We start from the raw sequence: 19,712 nt of genomic DNA, 5'->3' as shown, positions 1-19,712 counted from the left end.
ATCTTCCCAACTTCAAAGGTGACAGAGACACACCTGAATATGTAGATACCGTGGAAAAGCAGCACGGACCCGGGAAACTTGCGTTCCCACTCCCCTTCTATATTGTACTCCTCACACACTCGTCTAAATGTCCTTGTTGCGCGAAGCTGAGAAATGCGTCGCTAATCAATATGCACATGGTTTCAATGCCTTCATAACCCCGTTGTCGCGCGCGGGGCCATGGCTGGACCGCGTAAAGGAAGCAGATGTGCGCAGAGAAGAAGGTAGCAACATCAGACTTCCACTCTCTACTTCAGGATTAACCCATATGATCAGGGAAGCCCAAGTCCGCAGTAGACGGCCGCTTGATCTCCATTAAAGACAATATCTGCACGCGCGACCTTCCGACGACCTGCGCTTCGGGAATCCTGGATAAATTTACGAGCCCGTTCAATGCCACTGTTGTCGATCAACTAGAGGCCGCCGGGGCCATTGTCGCTGGAAAGACAAATCTGGACGAGTTTGGGATGGGATCGCACTCGATCAATTCACATTTCGGTCCTGTCAAGAACCCCCGTCAGGATCCCAGCGGGGAAGACCTCTCGGCCGGTGGCAGCTCTGGTGGAAGTGCCGCTTCAGTCGCCGCCGACCAATGCTATGCGTAAGTGGCCAGTTCTCAGCAAGGAGACTTGGTTGCTGACTTCTACAGCTCACTAGGAACGGACACCGGGGGCTCGGTCAGGCTCCCAGCTGCTTACACCGGTACAGTGGGATTCAAGCCGTCATACGGACTGATCTCACGATGGGGCGTGGTGGCATACGCCAATTCTCTAGATACCGTGGGTATATTGGGGAAAACCACGGCCAATGTGCGCGATATCTTCGGTGGGTTTTAACCAGTGTGACTAGATGACGACTGTGCTAATAGCATTAGACATCCTCAACCAACATGACCAGCGTGACCCTACCAACCTCTCAATATCCTCCCGCTCTCGAATCCAAGCCTCTCTCCAAACACCACAACTTGCCTCGCGGCTGACTTCAGCCCCTCTCCGAATCGGCGTGCCAATAGAGTACAACGTTTCCGAGCTGACCCCCTCGGTCCGACGGGCTTGGGCTCTTTCTCTGGCACACCTGAAGAAACAAGGACACACTGTCCACTCCGTCTCTCTGCCCGACACAAAACACGCATTATCTACTTATTATGTCGTGGGACCTGCCGAGGCATCTTCGAACCTGGCCAAATATGACGGTGTACGCTACGGTACTCGCGCCGAAGGCCCAGATGGCGACGGAAAGCCTGATGGATATCTATTCTCAAATACCCGAGGACAGGGATTCGGGCAAGAAGTGAAGAGGCGAATTGTTCTAGGCACATTCACTTTGAGTGCCGATGCCATTGACAACTATTTCATTCAAGCACAACGGGTGCGTCGTCTAGTCCAACAAGACTTTGATGCTGTCTTTGCAGCCAAGCATCCGCTTGCTGCACAAGGCGCAGACAAAATTGCAAAGGAAAATGACGTAGATGTCATCATATGTCCTACTGCTCCCTCATCCCCGCCACGGCTGTCGGACTTGATGAGCAAATCTACCAAGCAATCACCCCTGGATGCATATGTCACCGACGTATTCACCGTTCCCGCCAGTCTGGCTGGTCTACCTGCAATTTCAGTCCCCGTGACAGTGTCCGGGGAGAAAGATGCTGAACTAGCAGGAATCCAGGTGATCGGTCAATATGGAGACGATCAGTTAGTCATGAAAGTGGGAGAGATGTTGGAGGGAAGAAATTTAGATTAGGCCTCATACCTGTACGACTACTATATGAAATGTATATTATGTGAATAGAATTTTGAAATCAGAATTGGTATCAATGCTATTACAAAACCCAAACGCCCATGCCATTTTCCCATTGAGTATGTCATATGTCACTGAGTCATCTCGACATCGCCATCACCCTGCACTTCAACGTTGGGAGTGCCAGCTGTCCCGACGCTCATCGCATCTTCAAGGCCGTGGTTCCCAACATCGCCTGCAGCCGGTGTCTCACGATTGCTATTAGCAGCGGAATCAGATGCCCCGGCAGTCCCAGGAGTATGGGCAAGGGTAGAGTCAAGCGCCGCGCTGACACCACCCTTCAACACCTCCGCCCCTCCCACAACTCCAGCTCCATCAAGCTCGGTGTTATTGTTAATGACATCGCCATCAATTCCGCCCCATGTGAACATGGCTTCTACCTCGTCCACGATATCGGCCATCACGTCTTCGGCGATCTGATCATTGAAACGTTCGCCCATGGCTCGGACTGGCTCTCCGGTTTCGGTCTTCTCGGGTGGCCCAACCCACCACGGCCCCTCGAATCTGCATTCGACGGCACCACCGCCGTAGCAACTCACGGCAGGATAATAACCGATTAAGCCGTCGTCGGCATTCTCACGCTCACCAATACCAAGATTGTTTGTGCCATTGGCGAGACGACTTGCGGGCGGCAGGAAGGCGTAGAGTTCTTTGAAGGGGGTGCCCATTTGTACTCCGTTCTTTAGTATAGTGATACTAGATCCCGGGAGTGTCCGAAGCGTGGCGTCTTCACTGTTCAAAGGGGATGGGGGACCAAACGTCGGTGTTTCCTTGAGGTTGAAAGCGTAGTCACGGAGGTGCTTCGTAGAGAAGACGTTGGATTGCTGCCAACAGAAATCCGATTTATAGTGGAAGGGAATCCGATCTCGGATGATGTTGGTTGCTACCGGTTGTGATGGGCTATTATCGGTGGGGTCGTAAGTGCCCTCGACAATCTTTTTGTGAAGAGAAAGAGGTGGAAGAGTGATTAGCATGCCGATAACATCGCCTTCATTGATGGCCTCCCCCTTGGGGAAGAAGAACTCGCATCGCATTCGATTGACGACTTCGCCGTTCACATCTCGAATCCCGTATCCGTAGCAATCCACCCCAACATTCACATCGAGGTCGGCCTCACGTCGGGCGAATCCAATACGGACATGGCCACGGGGCGAAGTTGTCGATCTGCCGTTCTGAGGTGCCTGGGGATCATTGACTATGCCACTAATCACGCGAGCTTCGTAATAATATGTGCCCTCTCGAGCACACACATTGGCGCGGGCAGTATGCCACGCGTCACTGGTGGTCACCGCAGTCGCGTTCTCTGAAAACGATATGGCAGCCGGTGAATCCTCGAAACTGAAGCGGGTATGGTACGGGCGAACATCGGTCTGGCGATATTTGATGTGAGGGAATCCGGGGTCTGCAATGGCGTAGCTGTAACGGAATCCATTCTTGTTGGTGAGTTTATCGACAACCTCGTAGAAATCCCAGCTCTGACCTAAGACGTCCGACGTCTTTCGGCTCACGCGATTCAATTGGCGAGGTTGTGGAGGGTATCGATCCGAGGCGTGTGGCTCGGCGAGCAACAACGGACGAAGAATGCTCAGTTTTGAGCTGGGCAGGGCGGTGCTCGGTGCAGCTGTGGCTCGCTTTTTCGGTGGTGGTGCAGTCTCGGTGTCTAGTCCTTTGGCTTCACGTTTCTTGCGACTGTCTCGCTTGTTGCGCTTAGCTCGACCATCACCTTGAGCGGACGGGGCTGGCGACGATCGCGGATTCAAGTCGGTGAATTGCGCATTCAGCAAAGGTCCACCATTGGGAGGTAAGATAGGGGAGTTGATGTTGGAAGACGGAGCGGAAGACCCGGGGGGGGCAGATGCCATAATGGACGCTTTCTTTGTCCGTTAGGGATGTGGACCGTCGATCTGGAGAGAATCAGCCATTTGAACAAAATAGAATCCAATGAGTAGGACTTCGCAGTATTTTGCTTCTGCAAAGTGAAAGGTCCTTACTCAATTTGAAGCTTGTCTGTATGCTGTCAAGCTGTTCAGGCGTATATACGCGAAATACCCAGAGAGTTGGCAGCCTGTGACTTCCCCGATTGAAGTATTATAGTATTCTGGTGACTCCTATATTCATTGATAGGCAGCAAGCTTCCTTTGTGCATAAAAAGAGTCAATCGCATTCGCGCTGGACAATAATCTCCTTGAGAAACAAAGGCGGTCAGTAATTTATTGCAGAAAATACGTGAAGAGGTTCAGGCGGTGTGGGATACAGGCGGTGAGTAGATTGGGGGCACCGCCGGCAGAAAAAAAAATATGACCACACAATTTGATCGTCGTGTGTACTTCGATAAGCCAGCCCAAACTACTCATTTCAGTTTCTTCGGTTTATTCGAAGAATTACCCAACATGCCAAAGGTTTCAAGCTCCCGCGCTGCAGCAGCGGCTCGCCGACACAACCCACTCGCTGAAGATATCACTTCCGCGGGGCACCTTCGGACACAGAGCAGCAAGAAAGGCAAAGGAAAAGCCACCGAAAACGATGAGGAGGGCGAAAATGGACAGCGCTTTGTCGACGCGAAGATGTCGCGCAAGATTTTGCAGATTGGACAAGAACTGGCCGACGAGGATGCTGCCGAACAACTCAAGAACTCAGCACAGCCCAAGTCGAATGCATTTGAATTTGATACCCGATTCGAGGATGAGGAGACTTTCTCCGACGACGAGGGAAAGTTTGAGGCCGATGATTGGGTTGATGATGAAGTTGAGCAAGTTGTAAGACTCCTGAATCCTTGGATAATGAGATTGCTTCCAACATTTTACTAGGAGGTCGATCCCAATGATCTAGATATGTTCAACAAATTCATGCCTCACGAGGAGGACCCTATATTCCACCCCAAGGACCCCAGCTCCGCTGGCCCCACCAACCTTGCCGATTTGATTCTCGAGAAGATTGCCGAGCACGAGGCGAAGCAGGCTGGCGAAGGCCCCTACGGTCAATACATCCAAGGTGGTGGTGTCCCTGAGGATGCAGTCCAGATTCCCGCTAAGGCCGTGGAAGTATATGAGAAGTATGTTTTGCAACAGTTCCTTGTGAGGCCAAGCTAACTTGCTATAGGGTCGGCATGATTCTTTCTCGCTACAAGTCTGGCCCACTCCCCAAGCCCATCAAGATTCTTCCCTCTGTACCGAACTGGCAGACCCTCCTGGATATCACTCGCCCCGAGTCATGGACCGGCAACGCTGTCTACGCTGTAACCCGTATTTTCATTTCGTCCAAGCCTCACGTTGCCCAGGAGTTCATTAACACTGTGCTTTTGGAGCGCGTGCGCGAGGAAATCCACGAAACCAAGAAGTTGAACGTCCACACCTACAATGCGCTGCGCAAGGCCCTTTACAAGCCCGCGTGCTTCTTCAAGGGACTTTTGTTCCCCCTTGTGTCCACCGGAACCTGCACCCTGCGTGAAGCCCACATTGTCTCTTCTGTGATTGCCCGTGTCTCCGTTCCCGTGCTGCACTCCGCAGCCGCTCTGCTCCGCATGTGTGATTTGGCCGCGGAACAGTCGTTGACCTCCCTAGAAAGCACCGGTGCTGTCAACATGTTCATCCGCGTCTTCTTGGAGAAGAAGTATGCCCTGCCATACAAGGTCATCGACGCCCTTGTATTCCACTTCCTGCGTTTCCGCGCCGTCGATCCTTCGGAGGATGCTATGAACGACGGACCCACAGGGCTCGGTTCCAAGGCTTACAAGCTGCCAGTTCTCTGGCACCAGTCCCTTTTGGTCTTCGCCCAGCGTTATCGTAACGACATCACTGAGGACCAGCGTGAAGCGCTTCTCGATTTGCTTCTCGTCCGTGGACACAAGGACATTGGACCTGAAGTGCGACGCGAACTGCTTGCTGGCCGAGGACGTGGTGTGGTGGTCCCTGACCCGGAGGCCCAGAATGCTCTCGATGCTGGCGACGACACGATGGATGTCACCATGTAGATGAGGTCAATTGATCATAGCCCCGCACATGTTCGCTTACGATATTGTCATGAGCACGTTTCTATGGGATGGCGTTTTTGTTTTGCTTTCTTTGTTTGAGGGACTGCATATAATTCCCCTGGTGTCGAAGGTTTCCAAAATGGGATGACAATACCGATCACTGAATTTAGTGTATTGAATTGAGGTAGACATATATCGTTATCTTTTCTCCATGTGCAGCAAATGGTAGGCGTCACCCCTATAGGTAAACTCCCGAGGTCATCCCTAAATAGTAACGGAGGGGCAATGTAGTTGTATACGTTGTTCGACGCCCCGTTTCAGCCCCTCAACCTAGGCTCCATGATTCTGCCGTGTTCGAGATAGTTCCGTCGTTCCGTCGCATCCCCAGGATGATTTCCGCCAATCTAGATGGCACACAGGCCCCCTTCTCCATAGATGTACACAATTACAGTATCACATTCTCAGTCAGGGGCACGGAGAATTAACGGGGTGGGGCTTGATTAACGTGCAAAACACCTGTGATTGGCGTTTTAAATAGAGCATTCTCCGGACAATCCTGATCGCGCCTTCAGGAGAGAACGTATCAATGTACTAGGTCCACCCTAGATTGTTCGAGACTCTTTGTGATATTGGATGAATTACGTTGTGGGACAGACGTATCATGATTCAGATAGGTCGAGTCGGAGTGACCGGATGTGCCTTGTATTACCCGAGAGATCATAAGCTGAATAAATATTGAAATAATAAAATATTACTCTATATACTCCGTATATGTATAATTTATGTTGTATGCACTCGAATACAATTGTATTGGGGGGCCTCAATATCCCAATTATAGAACTCTAGGGAGGCAAGATAAGTGAGTGAGTGCCCACTTAGGATGTAGGTCCTCCGTACGGAGCTCCGTCGTAACAAGTGCGATGTTTCAGCGGTAAATCATAATTGGTTGCCGACAGGGGCTGAACCATGGAATGCAGGGGGAAATTAACGTAATTTACGTGTCTCGTTACAAAGACTCAGCCCCCTTTTGAGGTACTTGGTGGCACATGTTAAAATGTATGGTGTAGCTTGTACCTGATGTACGTGTGTGCCCAGGTTCCAAGGTTCCCCCTCCCCCTTTGTTCCATCCGACGCCATCCCTTTCAGACCACGCTGGCCTCTACTTAAACCTCATCTCGCCCATCCTGTTTGCAGTTGAACAGCTGTCCTTTCCATTCTTTCTCTCTCTTTCTTTGCTGACTCACCCTCTGACTCAATCTTCCCCGGAGTCTGGTCTCCGGTGCCGATCGTGATGATAACGTGGCCTCTGTGATCTGATCCTCTTTTCACTCAAGTCATTATAAGTCTATACATATACACTGATTATTATTCACGTCCGGCACCGGTTATCCATTTGACCCTGTCACCATGGCGGATACTATCAACCCGTTGGATACCCTCCCAGCCTCGCCATCCCCAGAGATGTACACAGTTTCCCCCGCGGATACATCATTAGACTCTCCGGAGCCTGAGGATAATATTAAGGATGAAGAAGACGAGAAGAAGCCAACAAAGAAGAGAAAGTCTTGGGGACAAGAACTCCCAACCCCCAAAACAAATCTCCCTCCCAGGTATGTTTTCCACCTTGTTTCAAATAAACTATCTGAACCCCGCTGACTCTTGTAGAAAACGCGCCAAGACAGATGATGAGAAGGAGCAGCGCCGGATAGAACGGGTCCTCCGGAACCGTGCTGCTGCTCAAACATCACGCGAGCGCAAGCGTCTCGAGATGGAGAAACTCGAGACCGAAAAGATCCGAATGGAACAACAAAACCAGTTCCTGATCCAGCGTCTCTCCCAGATGGAGACGGAAAACAACCGTCTGAGCCAACAAGTGGCTAAGCTCTCCGCCGAGGTCCGTGGATCTCGCAGCGTGACCCCCAAAGCCAGCTCCCCCGCCATCGAATCTCCCACCCTCACGCCTACCCTCTTCAAGCAAGAAGGAGACGAACTTCCTATGGAACGAATTCCTTTCCCTACTCCCTCCGTTACCGACTACTCTCCTACCCTCAAACCTTCCACTCTGGCTGAGGCCTCCGACGTGACACAACATCCTGCAGCGGTGTTGTGTGACCTGCAGTGTCCGTCGCTGGCCTCGAAGGATCTGGAAGCGCTCTACCCCTCTTCGACCTCTCCGACGAACCTCAGACTGCAAATGACGTTGCAGCTCCTCTTTCTGACGATGACTTCCGTCGCTTGTTCCACGGTGATTCACCCGCTGAGCCAAATCCTTCTTTCCCTGAAGACGGGTTTGCCTTTGACGTTCTCGACGGAGGAGATCTATCAGCATTTCCCTTTGATTCTATGGTTGATTTCGACCCCGAGTCTGTCGTCCTCGAAGGCGTCCAACCGTCCGGTCTTTCGGATGAGACTTCTCACCAGACTACTAGCTTGCAGCCCAGCCTTGGCGCGTCCACTTCGCGATGCGACGGGCAGAGCATTGCAGCTAGCGGTTAGTGAGACTTTCTCCCCGCAGACCTGGTCGGCTGGCGCCTCGGAGGCTCGACCGAGTTGGGAGTCGTTATTAACCATGGCCTGGGCAATCGATAGTCTCAGCCTGTCTAAACGACACCAGCGGGGAAACACAATGAAATCCGGTCGGCAACGCAGTAATGGAAAGATGCATCGAGGTACACGGAGTTTCCGGAGTTCCAGCGCGAGCAAGGCTCTTTCATCCTTGCTTATGGGCAAACAGCGCTGAGGGTTCCAATTTGTTTTGGCCTGTATACTAGTTTTTTATAATGCAAAATCGACTGGCTCATCTTGCAATTATTTCCGAGACATAATAGTACATGTAGTGTTAAATGTAGTAACACTTTGAATGGCGACGGTAGACTTCCTCCATCCAAAAGTAGAAAGATTGATTCAGAATATTGGTCACATCTAGACTTGGATTGTCCGTGTTGCTAAATTAAACCGATCTCGGGACGCTAAGAATGAACTGAATGCGGTCAGTGACGTTGCCACGCGCCCCCAAATCCATCTGCCTTCCACAACACCCAAATACACCTGCAGTTCTCATCCTCTATAACATCTCAAACCGACATCATGGTTCGCAAAGACCCTATCTTCGAAGCCCGCACAAATGTCAAGGTAAGTTGTCTCCCCGCACTCTGCTTCCCCTCCTCACAGCGTGCATCACCCCGCCTATGCATGAAACTATTGCTAACATTATCTTCCCAGCTACACTCCAACCGACTCAAGAAAGAAGCCGTCCGAGCGGAGGCAACCTTCAAATCCGAAAAGGCCAAGGCGGACAAAGCGATGAAGAACCGCGAGTTCCAGATCGCCCGCATTCACGCCGCCTCCGCCGTCCGCGAGAAGCGACGCCAAGTAACGCTCAAATCCGAAGCGGCACGCGCAGATGTCATCATCAACGAACTCAAGGCCGCCCAGAGTACCCGCGACACATCCCGGACGCTCGCTATGGCGTCGCGGGGCCTAGACGCTGCCTCACGGAGCGTCAACCTCGAACACCTCGTCTCCCACGCTAACAACTTCCTCGCCCGGTCGGAAGACTTTAAGATTGCTAGCAGTGCGATCGAGGATGTCGCACAGGGTATATCGATGCAGGAATATGGTGCGGAGGGTGAGGCCGACGTTGATCGGCTTATGGAACAACTGGCAGATGATGCGGGAGTTGATATGCGCCTGAACCTCGAGGCGGATGCTGCACCCAAGGAAGAGGTGAAGGAGCCTAAGCAGGTGGATGCCGAGGTGGAGGATGGTTTGGGTGCAAGGCTACGAGCTTTACGGGCTGCTAATTGAGCAAGTGGCTTGTGCTCTCTCTCCCTCTCTCTCTCTCTCTCTTTCCCCTCCTGGGTACTCCGGATTTAAGGGACTGTCAATCCCCCATATAGATTCCTCGCGATCTCTGGACCTTGCAACACACTGACGATCCACGAAGTTACGCTTGTATTTCTTTCTGTGCTGTTCTTTTCTGCGCTGTTCTATATGTGACTAGGCGTATTCAACGAAGGTTTTTTTTCCATACGTTCGGCTAGTCCAATTCTGTGTCATCACCAACAAAAAGACTAAAAAAAGAGACAAGTCCGGTAAACACATGAGGCGAAAAGTCTAGGGTCTTTGACTAGATCGTAAACAGACTAGACCGTCCACTTAGGTCTGGCAAATTATGAGACATCACCAATCACACCCGAGTATCTGCCTACTCTAATGCAGGCAATTTCCACCCGAGCAAGAACCAGTATAGCTTAGGCGACAAAGCGCCCCCAAATTGACCAAAAATAAGGGTCTTCTAACATGAGGCGCTATTGGGGGTTTTTTTTAAAAATAAAGCCATGGACGCCTCCAGGGCTCGTTCCTGGCTATTTCCCCTACAACCCCAAAGGACCATTCAAGATGGCGCCTTCACACTCGTTTATTCTTCTCTTGTCACTCGTTTTGAGCCCATTCGTTCAGGCCGCCCCTTGGATTGTGACCGATACCTACGAACAGGAAGTTAATACGGATTACTACTCTGAGTTAGTCACCGAGATCAATCAAATCTCTCCAACTGCAACTTTGCCAGTCGAGGCCCTGTCCACCATTACTTCCACCAATACCAACTACGACTACACCGTTGTGGAAAAGTTGTATCCCACTGGCTATGGCGAGGAGCGCGACCCATACGATGGCTACCGTAACGTCATGAATAGCGATGGAACCTATCACACCACCATCTACAAAGTCAACCTGACTTTCTCGGCCCCGACGGCCTGCTCTACACAATGGACCACCACAACTGCTGCCACTGTCCGCCCTCCATATGCGATCGCGACCTTGCTGCCCAGGGATAATGTAGTAACTTCGACCTCGATCGACAACAGCCAGCCATTCGAGCCCACGACCTACATCTACGAAGTGGTCTTCGTGGAACCCACCCAAATCCCCAGCAGAACTCTGAACTCTCTGAGCCTCTACAACACTCCTACCTCTCGGTACATAGGTTCCGGATGTCAGTACACAGGTGTCACCAGCGATTATAGCGGTAACTCTGGGTACTACACCGGCCTGTCGGATGGATCATCCAACTCCGACGGGACATCCAGCAGTGGCAGTGGTTACTACGACTATGGCTATGATGACGACGATAACTGGTTCACCAGCACCTGGGGATCCGGTCTCGGCATCTCCTACCTGGCAATTGTACTGATCTGCGGCTTAGGCTGGATCGGGGTAGTTTTCATCCTGGGCATGATCGAAGCCTGGGTGCGATTCCGTCGTCTCATGACGGGCTGGCAAACCCGTCGTGGTTTCCCTCTCTTCTGGTCCTTCATCCTGCTCCCTCTTTCTCTTTTCTGTCTGTTTTGTTTCCGAAAGGGCTACCGTGCCCGTAGCAAGGAGGACGCCGCGATCCTCCAGAAGAGGTGGGATGCGATGGGTTTCTGGACGAAGATGCGTCTCTTCTTCGCTTGGGGCTTCCGTTTCAAGTACCCGACTGTCTTGGGTCCCGCGCCTGCGACTGTCAAGGCAAACAAGAGGCCTGTTGAGTCTGGTCCGCGCTTGTTGGATGTTACTCCTCCGGGTACCAGTGCGCCTTCGCGAGCTGCATCGACGGAAGGTGCTCCCGGTGCTGGTCCTGAGATGAATCAGGTTCCTGCCTCTCAAATCCAGCCTCAGCCTCATCCTTCTTCGCAGACATCTGGTGTTCTGACAGTTGGTCGTGACGAGGAATCTGGTCCAGTCCGTTATGCTTGATTGAATGTTGGTGTATGACCATTTGCTATGTTAGATTTGGGTATATATTCACTTTCCGTTGATAAGTCACGAAAAAAAAACCAACAGCCAGGTTGTTTTAGAGCTTGTATTTAGCGACTAATCTTTAATTGATACCACTCACTCGTTACTCGGTGCACATGCTCGGCCACTATAAAATCAATAAATTAAGCACGGAGGGTCTCTAATGTCACCGTTGGAAGTCCACAATAATGACTCAACCACGACTACCTTAAATATCTTCCTGCCTTTGCCAAGCCCAAGACCGATATACAACCTGGCAGTATCTTCGCTCTTCGACTTCCAAGGTTCTTTCAAACATCACATCCGTTTCATCTGAGTTGGGTTTCTTGCTTGGGGTCGTTGGCGGCATCATCTTCTACCACTGTCGCTATTTGTAACAGGGGCGACTAACTGAGGTTATATTTAAAATATTGAGAAGTTGAATAGTTTGTACTCTCTGTGTTGGGGGGTTTTTTTTCTTTTTTCGGATTCAATTACAAGTGGGAAATATATAATCGGCTTGAGAAATGAGAGAGATATATATAACATTGCTCAGATTAAACACTTTTTGTTTTTACATTCAACACATTATATGGTACCAACTGGAAGCAATCACCTGTTCATTCACACCAAAGCTCAAAAAAAGGCAATTGGGCTATTTCATCATGAAGTAAATATAAAAAATAAAACAGCAAAAAAAGAAATCTCAGGTTTGGTTTTTAGGAATAGCCGAACGCGGGGGTCGAACCCGCAGCCTTAAGATTAAGAGTCTTACGCTCTACCGATTGAGCTAGCCCGGCCGGGCTGTTGTAAGAGACTGCGATATAGTGCTACATAAGCCAAAGACATCACTAGTAATCATCCTGACTCCCGCACCTCCATGACGTTAGTGTTCATGGCCGAGGTCCAATCATTTACTCATGGAGACCGAGTCGGCAGGTCCAGCCTCTAGTCCACATGGAAAACAAGCTGCATGCTTGAACTGTCGGCGGAGCAAGATCCGCTGCAATCGCCTGGCAGGGGAGTCCAGCTGCGAGAAATGTAAACAGACCAGCGCAGAGTGTATTGTGCCCAACCATCATCTGGGCCGACAAAAGGGTGTCAAGAAGTGAGTCAAATGAAGGTATCGTGGAATAAAATATTGACCGGAGTCTAGTAAACGCAAGGGTCTGGAGAAAGCTATACATCAGATCGAGCAGGCAATCAAGCGGCCCAAGGTCAACTCTACTGGCGATGAGGCTCAAAGGGCCATTTCAGTTCTCCAGGAACTCCTTGGTCAAGTCCAGGGCCAGTTGATGCAGAATGAGCATGAGAATGGACATGAGCGTGGCTTTTCAGAGTCATCAGATCACCCGCGCATGACATCCCCACGTGATATGCATGCGGAGGAGAGTCTTGCTCTTGATGATGCAGAGAATCCTCTCCAGTTGCTTGCTAGAGCCTCGGATCTTCAACTTTCGCCGACCGGGATGCGGCGTGCGCCAAAGTCTCCACCGCCGTTGTCAGAGGGTCCGTCGTTCATCCAGGGCACTCCGATAGGAGAACCGAGTGCCAAGTCCTTTTTTGTTCCTGCGAGAGCAAATCTCGATGTTGGGCCTGAAGTTGATCCTATTGAATTGGGATTAGTTACATTTGATGAGTCGGAGTCCTTGTTCTCATTGTAAGTACTTTCTTTTTCATTGTTAAAAATATATAACTGACAGGTCCAGTTTCTACCAAAACCTTGCACATACACGATGGGGTCTTGATCCTTTGATACACACCCCGTCCTTCGTACGGTATCAGTCGGCTTTTCTTTTTACTTCAATAATGGCAGGAGCGGCCCTATTTTTGCCGTCGGCCTCTGCTTTATCTAAGAGACTATCGAGGCACTGCAAATGGCTCGCGAAGCGAGTGTTCACACACCGCTATAGATCTGTTGAGATTGTTCTGGCTTTCATGGTGAATGTTCCATGGATGTCTCCTGGTGATAGATTAGGAGACGATGATACTTGCTCCTATATTGCCATGGCTCTCACTGTGGCTCTAGACTTGTCTTTGAACAAGATTGTCTCGCCCTCTTCCAGCTTTGACCAAGAACTCCTGAATCGCTTGGCACGAGCAGAGTGTATCGATGCTAAGAGAGCTTTACATATGGATGGATTTGATGATATTGATCCGTCTTCAGAGTGGGGTCTTAGGCTATTGCGAAGACGTGAAAGAGCTTGGATTGCGTTATATGTTGTGGAGAGGGGGTACGTGTGATTCTCCTAGTAGTACATCTGGTTCTGACACTAACCTGCTCAGTGTTTGCCTTGCGCGTGGACGAAGCTATACAGTACCTCCAACAATGCTCGTCGAAAATTGCGATCGTTGGCACCTGTCCAGCATTGCAGACCCGCGTGATGGCCCCATGAATTCTATGGCAGTTCTTCGAAGGGACCTTGTAGGTGCTATCCCAAGTCCCGTTCCAAATCGCATTGCAAATACCTATATCAGGCTATTAAATTCCATTCTAACGGTTGTAGGATGGACTCTTTCAGAAAGTTAAATCAAGCTGTGATAGTTATCGCTTCGTCGATACGGGCTCGGAAGCCGCTCATTCGTATGCTATTATGCCTTTGATAAATATCATTTATATACTGACCATACTATAGGATTAAGAGAACCATTCAAACCTTCTACGAGCAGTGGTATGCAACATGGGCTTTATCAATTGGCGAAGGAGACAGTAAGCCTAACACCTAAAATTGATTGACCAAATATTAACCATTTACAGCACGCTCCCTGCCCCCATATGTCGAGATTCTTGTTACCCACACTCAGTTATCCACATACGGTGGTGTCATCAATCACCCAACAGCTCCAATTGAAGTTAAACGTTTCTTCCGAGCCGCTGGTCTATCATCTGCATTGAACGTCCTGCGAGCAGCCATCCAAGGCGAATCTCGACTAAAATCAATGCCAAATAACACAGTGATAATGATCTCCTATGCCGCATGCTCTGCCCTCAGCCTCAGCATAACACCCGGCGACAGCAGATCCAGCCTGGCACCAAGCGTCCGGAATCTCATCGAAGAGACTGCCGGTGTCCTAGAGCGAATCGGAGCAACACCAAGTCACAGAAGCGGCGCCTCTGTGCTCTACGGGAGATTCCTACGTGAGTTGATCCGACGTGCACCAGCCTTGCCTCTGCAATCCCGAGGCAACCCAGACAGAGTACATCCACCTGAGCCGACATTTCCGTCTACATGTCTGGATCATGGTTCGCTGCCAGTAACACTACCACCCGAGGATCTATGGTTTGAACCATTGCAATTCTCTGCCATGTCTGATAATCAGATCGTCGATGCGGTCAATCGAGCAGGCACCGCGTTTGGTGCATCGATCCCGGATGTACCTCTTGATGATATGCTTAACTGGGATTGGCTCGACTTTGCCAATCCGGATTTCAATTTTTAGTAGGACCAGGAGGTGGATATTTGCATACCCCATTGTTTGTTTTTCTTGCGTTTATCTGATCAAACCTATGTTTTCTGAACATATTCATATTACCAGCTTGTACATATCGACACTCATTCGCCTTCCATACTAAATACAAGGCACTCATTTCCCCGAGCTTTCTGCAGATCCGACAGATCATCATTGGGGGCCATCTTGGCCAACGTCATCGCCCCTCTCCGAAGCATATAAACAAGTCGCATCTTCAAAATCCATTTCACACATAAACCCTGCTGTGATCAATTGAAACATAGCTCACAGTTAATACACAAACCCCAAACCACCAGAAAGAAAATACCACGATGGTCCTCGACTGGAGCGCCCTGGCACCAGGCCCAGCTGGAACTGCCATGCTAGGTGAGAGTGGGATCGAAGGCGCTGCCCGACGTGGACGCGAGCGTATACGCCGCGAGCAAGCCGAGCAAAGAGAAGCCGAAAAGAAATTCCAGCATGGTAATGATATGGGGTCGGAAGTTACATTGCTACCCGAAAATCAATCAAAGCAGCTCGAATCCAAACCAGAGGGGTCTGAGAAGGTCGGCGATCTCACGCCTAGGTCCCCAATGGGTTTCGATGCGGATACTCTGACAGAGCGGAGTGATGGTCGGAGGCAACATGGTGGTATCAAGGAGAAGATGAGTCGGTTTAAGAAGCAGTTGACGGGTTGAGTAAGGGTTTTGTTTATTTCTTTTGTTGATATATAGTTGGCGGGTCATATTTGGTGTTCTGTATTCCAAGGTTGGATACCTATGACATCAGAGGGAATCTATACGAGCTGCTTGCCTGTTTTTCCCATTCATGATAGACCAATGGGAATGTTTCAGTTATTTTTATGTAAGCTATGGAATTCAATCGGAAATTAAAGGAAAAATAGAAGAATAGGTCGAAGATCAGAAGAAGGTCCGCTCGGAGGGCTTCCGCGCGTGGCCGCTCGGCATCCAGAAGTAGCCCCGACTACCCGATGCCGTGAATGTTTTAACTGCGCGATGATTTCATTTCCGATGTTTTTTTTTTGTCTACACAATTATTAAACATGACGACTCTTAGGATTTCTACTACATTGTCGCGCAAAGCGCTGACTACCTGTCGACCTCGACTCTTCCTTGGAGTGCGTGCCAGCGTGCGCCCCTTGCAACCATTCAGTACCAGCACCAGCACCAGATACTCCATAACCGCACCATTACAATCTCTTGCGCCTAAGATTGAGCGCGGCGGCTCAAAGGTCTTCAAAGATGCCGATGCTGCGGTCGCCGATATCAAGAGCGGATCAACAATCCTTAGCTCTGGGTTCGGTCTGTGTGGAGTTGCAGGTACGTGGACTAGCAATCAGCGCGGTAACTAAGCTAATACGCAGTACAGAAACTCTCATTAATGCTATGCACCGCCGAGGTGTCGATCAATTACACTCTCTGACAGCCATTTCGAACAATGCCGGTTCCGCGGGCAAGGGAGGCCTTTCCACACTCTCGCAGAACGGCCAGATCAACCGTCTGATTCTTTCATACCTCGGGAACAATAAATCGTTGGAAAAGAAATATTTGACAGGACATATCGCTATTGAACTTTGTCCGCAAGGTACTTTGGCTGAACGTCTTCGTGCTGGAGGTGCTGGGATCCCAGCTTTCTTTACTCCGACGGGAGCCCGTATGTATAGATCCTCCTCAGATCATGATCGTCGCTGACAAGTGAAGACACATTTATTCAGGAGGGAAAGATCCCTGTTCGCATGGATGAGTCTGGTAAAGTTCTCGAGTCTGGCAAGCCGCGCGAGACCCGCGAATTCAATGGCAAGACATACCTCATGGAAGAAGCCTTGACTGGAGATGTAGCTATTCTCAGAGCTTGGAAGGTGGATGAGGCTGGTAACTGCGTGTTCCGGTGAGTATATGTGGTTATGAGTACAGCTCAGAATCTGGACTCTGACATCGAATAGATACACCACCAAAGCATTTGGCCCTATCATGGCCAAGGCCGCAACCCTGACCATCGTGGAGGCGGAGAATATTGTCCCAGTTGGCTCTATTGACCCCAATGATGTGGACCTACCGGGTATCTTTGTGGATCGGATCGTTCCTGCCACGGACGACAAGCACATTGAAAACAAGAAGTTGCGTTCGGAGGCAACTGCAACTGGGTCTGTTAAAGATGCGGCTCAGATTCAAAGAGAACTCATTGGTCGTCGGGCGGCCAAAGAGCTTAAGCCGGGATTCTATGTGAATCTGGGTGTTGGTATTCCCACGTTGGCACCGTCATTCCTGCCCAAAGATGTAAAGGTTTGGATTCAGTCGGAGAATGGTATTTTGGGAATGGTAAGTTTCTTAAATCCATTTGTACGGGCTTGTCTAACAATTCCAGGGTGATTATCCTACCGAGCAAGAATTGGATCCGTAAGTTGTTCCCAGATATGGTGACCCAAACTCTCACTAACTCAGACTAGCGATATCATCAATGCCGGAAAAGAAACCGTGACCTTGGTTCCCGGAGCTGCCACATTTGACAGCACCGAGTCCTTTGGCATGATCCGCGGAGGTCACGTAGATGTGTCTATTCTCGGCGCTCTGCAAGTGAGTGCCAACGGGGATCTGGCCAACTATATGATCCCCGGCAAGGTGTTCAAGGGTATGGGAGGAGCGATGGATTTGATCTCAAACCCGGACAAGACCAAGATCGTGGTGGCCACAAGCCATGTTGCGAAAGATGGATCGCCCAAGATTGTACAAAATTGCAGTCTGCCATTGACAGGTGCCAATGTCGTTAGCACTATCATCACCGACCTGGTAAGTGTGAAAAGTCTAGTGGATTTCAAACAAAACTGACAAAATTACAGTGTGTCTTCCAGGTGGATCGAGCTACTGGTGAGCTCACACTGACGGAGCTTGCTCCGGGTGTTGAGGTGGAAGAGGTGCAGAGTAAGACGGATGCTAAGTTTATTATTGCTGATACCCTTGAGATTATGGAATAAAGACGCCAGAACCAGGATGTACATACCTTACCGAAGATGGTTGGACAAAGGGCCTTGGCTTTGTTTCTCTCCTATAGATACCCAGCATAGCCCTCGAGACTGAAATTATCTTGTATTTTTCAATTTACGTGGAATAATTACGATAATTAGGCAGAAGTATTATTCTGCTCTTCCATAGGCATCCGCGAAACAGAGGGATCCACACCTGGGGGGTTCCAAGGTTCTTAGCCTCAAACAAGCTCACGCGATAAAATAAGCTTACATGTGCCCAGTCTCCGGGGGAAAAACTTCATTTCGCTTTTCTATCTCACTATGGCACTTTATCCATATGGCCTGGAGTCCATTCCAGAGCATGAAACTATCTTATTCTCCAATCAAGTGGTGCTAATGGAGCCAATCATACCTTACAAGCCCAGATCCTCTTCTATCTGGAAATGCTCTCACCCGGACTGCATTGCATATCCACGCTCTAGGAGAGCCATTTTCTGTCGAGCAGTGCAGCGACCTCTCCGGGCATTTATATACATTATGTGCGTACCCACTGTTATAGTCTACACATTTGTTGCTTGTTGATTGTGTTCTCCACTTATCACGCCATTCTTAAACTAACAATGTCTCACTTTAGTGGCATCCTCACTGTTGCGTGGCAATGCTTCCTTTATCTCTTTCAACATGACCCCGCCTTGGATATTTTCCCTAGCGAACGACACTCGAGGCATCCCAGCTGGTCTAACCACGGCGTCATCCCCGTACCATGCAACTCACACAACGACTACTGGCGTCACATTCCCCTACGCTCAGCACTTCATGCGGGATGTACCGGTGTTGAGGTTGACGTCTGGCCATGGGGGAGTGATATCCTAGTGGGCCATTCACGTTCCACAGTCCTCCGGGGAACACTACAGAGCCTCTACATTGACCCGCTACTGAAGATGCTCGACACACACAATGCATCTCCTTCTCGCAACTGGCCGGAAGTTATGAGTCAGGAAATAGTCGGGTTATTTTCCTATGACCCAAAACAGACCCTGACCTTGCTGATTGATTGCAAGACCGAGAGTGATCGGACCTGGCCTCTTCTTCTCGAACAGCTGAACCCGTTGCGTGAAAAGGGCTACCTGACTCACTTCAATGGCTCTGATGTTGTATATGGCCCAATTACTGTCGTCGCTAGCGGAGATGCGCCTTTTCATATGATCGTCGAGAACTCAACCTACCGCGACGTCTTTTACGATGCACCTCTTGGCAACCTGACATTTCCCGCGGATATAACGGCGGGTTACAACAGACCAATGGATTCCACCTATAACCCATCCAACAGCTATTATGCATCAACAGATTTCCGAAAGGCTATTGGGCCTCTCTATCTTGGCCGTCTGTCGGATGCTCAGCTCGCTATTCTTCGGAGTCAGATACATACAGCTCATGAGTTGGGACTGAAGGTACGGTATTGGGGAACTCCTACTTGGCCGGTTGGATTACGGAATCATGTTTGGAATGTACTTGTGCACGAGGGTGTGGATATGCTAAATACAGATGATTTACGTGGTGCAACTAAGCAGGACTGGAAGCCTCGCCACTGGTGGCAGTGGTGGGTATAACACGATTTGTGCAGAATAATACGTCGAATTCAAAATAATGAACTAATCCAGAAACCGCAACCAGTAGATTTATAGAGAACGTAAATTACCTCTACTAGATATG

General features: G+C 50.0%; 9 protein-coding genes across 9 annotated transcripts; 8 read left to right on the top strand and 1 right to left on the bottom strand.

The window, feature by feature from the left end:
• Window positions 1-127: 127 nt before the first annotated feature.
• N7487_004042 (glutamyl-tRNA(Gln) amidotransferase subunit HER2) lies at window positions 128-1,779 on the top strand (the record flags this gene model as incomplete). Its single annotated transcript, XM_056871789.1, has 4 exons — window positions 128-263; window positions 316-640; window positions 689-864; window positions 914-1,779. The coding sequence occupies 4 exons, from the start codon at window positions 128-130 to the stop codon at window positions 1,777-1,779; spliced, it is 1,503 nt and encodes a 500-aa protein (XP_056729509.1).
• Window positions 1,780-1,907: 128 nt separating this feature from the next.
• On the bottom strand, window positions 1,908-3,698 carry N7487_004041 (SPRY domain-containing protein; the record flags this gene model as incomplete). Its single annotated transcript, XM_056871788.1, has 1 exon — window positions 1,908-3,698. One exon carries the CDS (start codon window positions 3,696-3,698, stop codon window positions 1,908-1,910), a length of 1,791 nt encoding a protein of 596 aa, XP_056729508.1.
• Window positions 3,699-3,931: 233 nt separating this feature from the next.
• Window positions 3,932-6,038, top strand: N7487_004040 (snoRNA-binding rRNA-processing protein ENP1; the record flags this gene model as incomplete). Its single annotated transcript, XM_056871787.1, has 4 exons — window positions 3,932-4,041; window positions 4,196-4,592; window positions 4,644-4,888; window positions 4,936-6,038. Coding segments are annotated over 4 exons (1,623 nt in total), but the record flags the coding sequence as incomplete, so codon positions are not given.
• Window positions 6,039-7,011: 973 nt separating this feature from the next.
• hacA (transcription factor HAC1) lies at window positions 7,012-8,614 on the top strand. The gene is made up of 2 exons (XM_056871786.1): window positions 7,012-7,416; window positions 7,472-8,614. The coding sequence occupies exons 1-2, from the start codon at window positions 7,214-7,216 to the stop codon at window positions 8,544-8,546; spliced, it is 1,278 nt and encodes a 425-aa protein (XP_056729506.1). The 5' UTR covers window positions 7,012-7,213; the 3' UTR covers window positions 8,547-8,614.
• A 279-nt stretch (window positions 8,615-8,893) lies between these two features.
• On the top strand, window positions 8,894-9,613 carry N7487_004038 (putative SNF7 family protein Fti1/Did2; the record flags this gene model as incomplete). The annotated part of the gene is made up of 2 exons (XM_056871785.1): window positions 8,894-8,938; window positions 9,029-9,613. The coding sequence occupies 2 exons, from the start codon at window positions 8,894-8,896 to the stop codon at window positions 9,611-9,613; spliced, it is 630 nt and encodes a 209-aa protein (XP_056729505.1).
• A 594-nt stretch (window positions 9,614-10,207) lies between these two features.
• N7487_004037 (uncharacterized protein) lies at window positions 10,208-11,545 on the top strand (the record flags this gene model as incomplete). Its single annotated transcript, XM_056871784.1, has 1 exon — window positions 10,208-11,545. One exon carries the CDS (start codon window positions 10,208-10,210, stop codon window positions 11,543-11,545), a length of 1,338 nt encoding a protein of 445 aa, XP_056729504.1.
• Window positions 11,546-12,486: 941 nt separating this feature from the next.
• N7487_004036 (Zn(II)2Cys6 transcription factor) lies at window positions 12,487-15,007 on the top strand (the record flags this gene model as incomplete). The annotated part of the gene is made up of 7 exons (XM_056871783.1): window positions 12,487-12,674; window positions 12,723-13,226; window positions 13,276-13,800; window positions 13,853-13,991; window positions 14,074-14,150; window positions 14,203-14,276; window positions 14,325-15,007. The coding sequence occupies 7 exons, from the start codon at window positions 12,487-12,489 to the stop codon at window positions 15,005-15,007; spliced, it is 2,190 nt and encodes a 729-aa protein (XP_056729503.1).
• A 341-nt stretch (window positions 15,008-15,348) lies between these two features.
• Window positions 15,349-18,008, top strand: N7487_004035 (3-oxoacid CoA-transferase; the record flags this gene model as incomplete). The annotated part of the gene is made up of 8 exons (XM_056871782.1): window positions 15,349-15,689; window positions 16,094-16,356; window positions 16,406-16,690; window positions 16,738-16,924; window positions 16,980-17,355; window positions 17,402-17,433; window positions 17,484-17,823; window positions 17,874-18,008. 8 exons carry the CDS (start codon window positions 15,349-15,351, stop codon window positions 18,006-18,008), a joined length of 1,959 nt encoding a protein of 652 aa, XP_056729502.1.
• A 312-nt stretch (window positions 18,009-18,320) lies between these two features.
• Window positions 18,321-19,609, top strand: N7487_004034 (uncharacterized protein; the record flags this gene model as incomplete). Its single annotated transcript, XM_056871781.1, has 2 exons — window positions 18,321-18,538; window positions 18,634-19,609. 2 exons carry the CDS (start codon window positions 18,321-18,323, stop codon window positions 19,607-19,609), a joined length of 1,194 nt encoding a protein of 397 aa, XP_056729501.1.
• Window positions 19,610-19,712: the final 103 nt, after the last annotated feature.

The sequence above is a fragment of the Penicillium crustosum genome (genome assembly GCF_028827405.1).
Source record: "Penicillium crustosum strain IBT 35664 chromosome Unknown utg000002l_segment0_segment0, whole genome shotgun sequence".
NCBI lineage: Eukaryota > Fungi > Ascomycota > Eurotiomycetes > Eurotiales > Aspergillaceae > Penicillium > Penicillium crustosum.
Note: the sequence above shows the minus strand (reverse complement) of the source record. Positions and strands in the feature narration are given on the sequence as shown.

What these genes read in the sequence shown, in the direction of transcription:
- hacA (XM_056871786.1), top strand. Translation starts at nt 7,214, where the DNA reads ATGGCGGATACTATCAACCCGTTGGATACCCTCCCAGCCTCGCCATCC. An exon ending in AAAACAAATCTCCCTCCCAG is followed by an intron (nt 7,417 to 7,471) that starts GTATGTTTTCCA and finishes TGACTCTTGTAG; the next exon opens with AAAACGCGCCAAGACAGATG.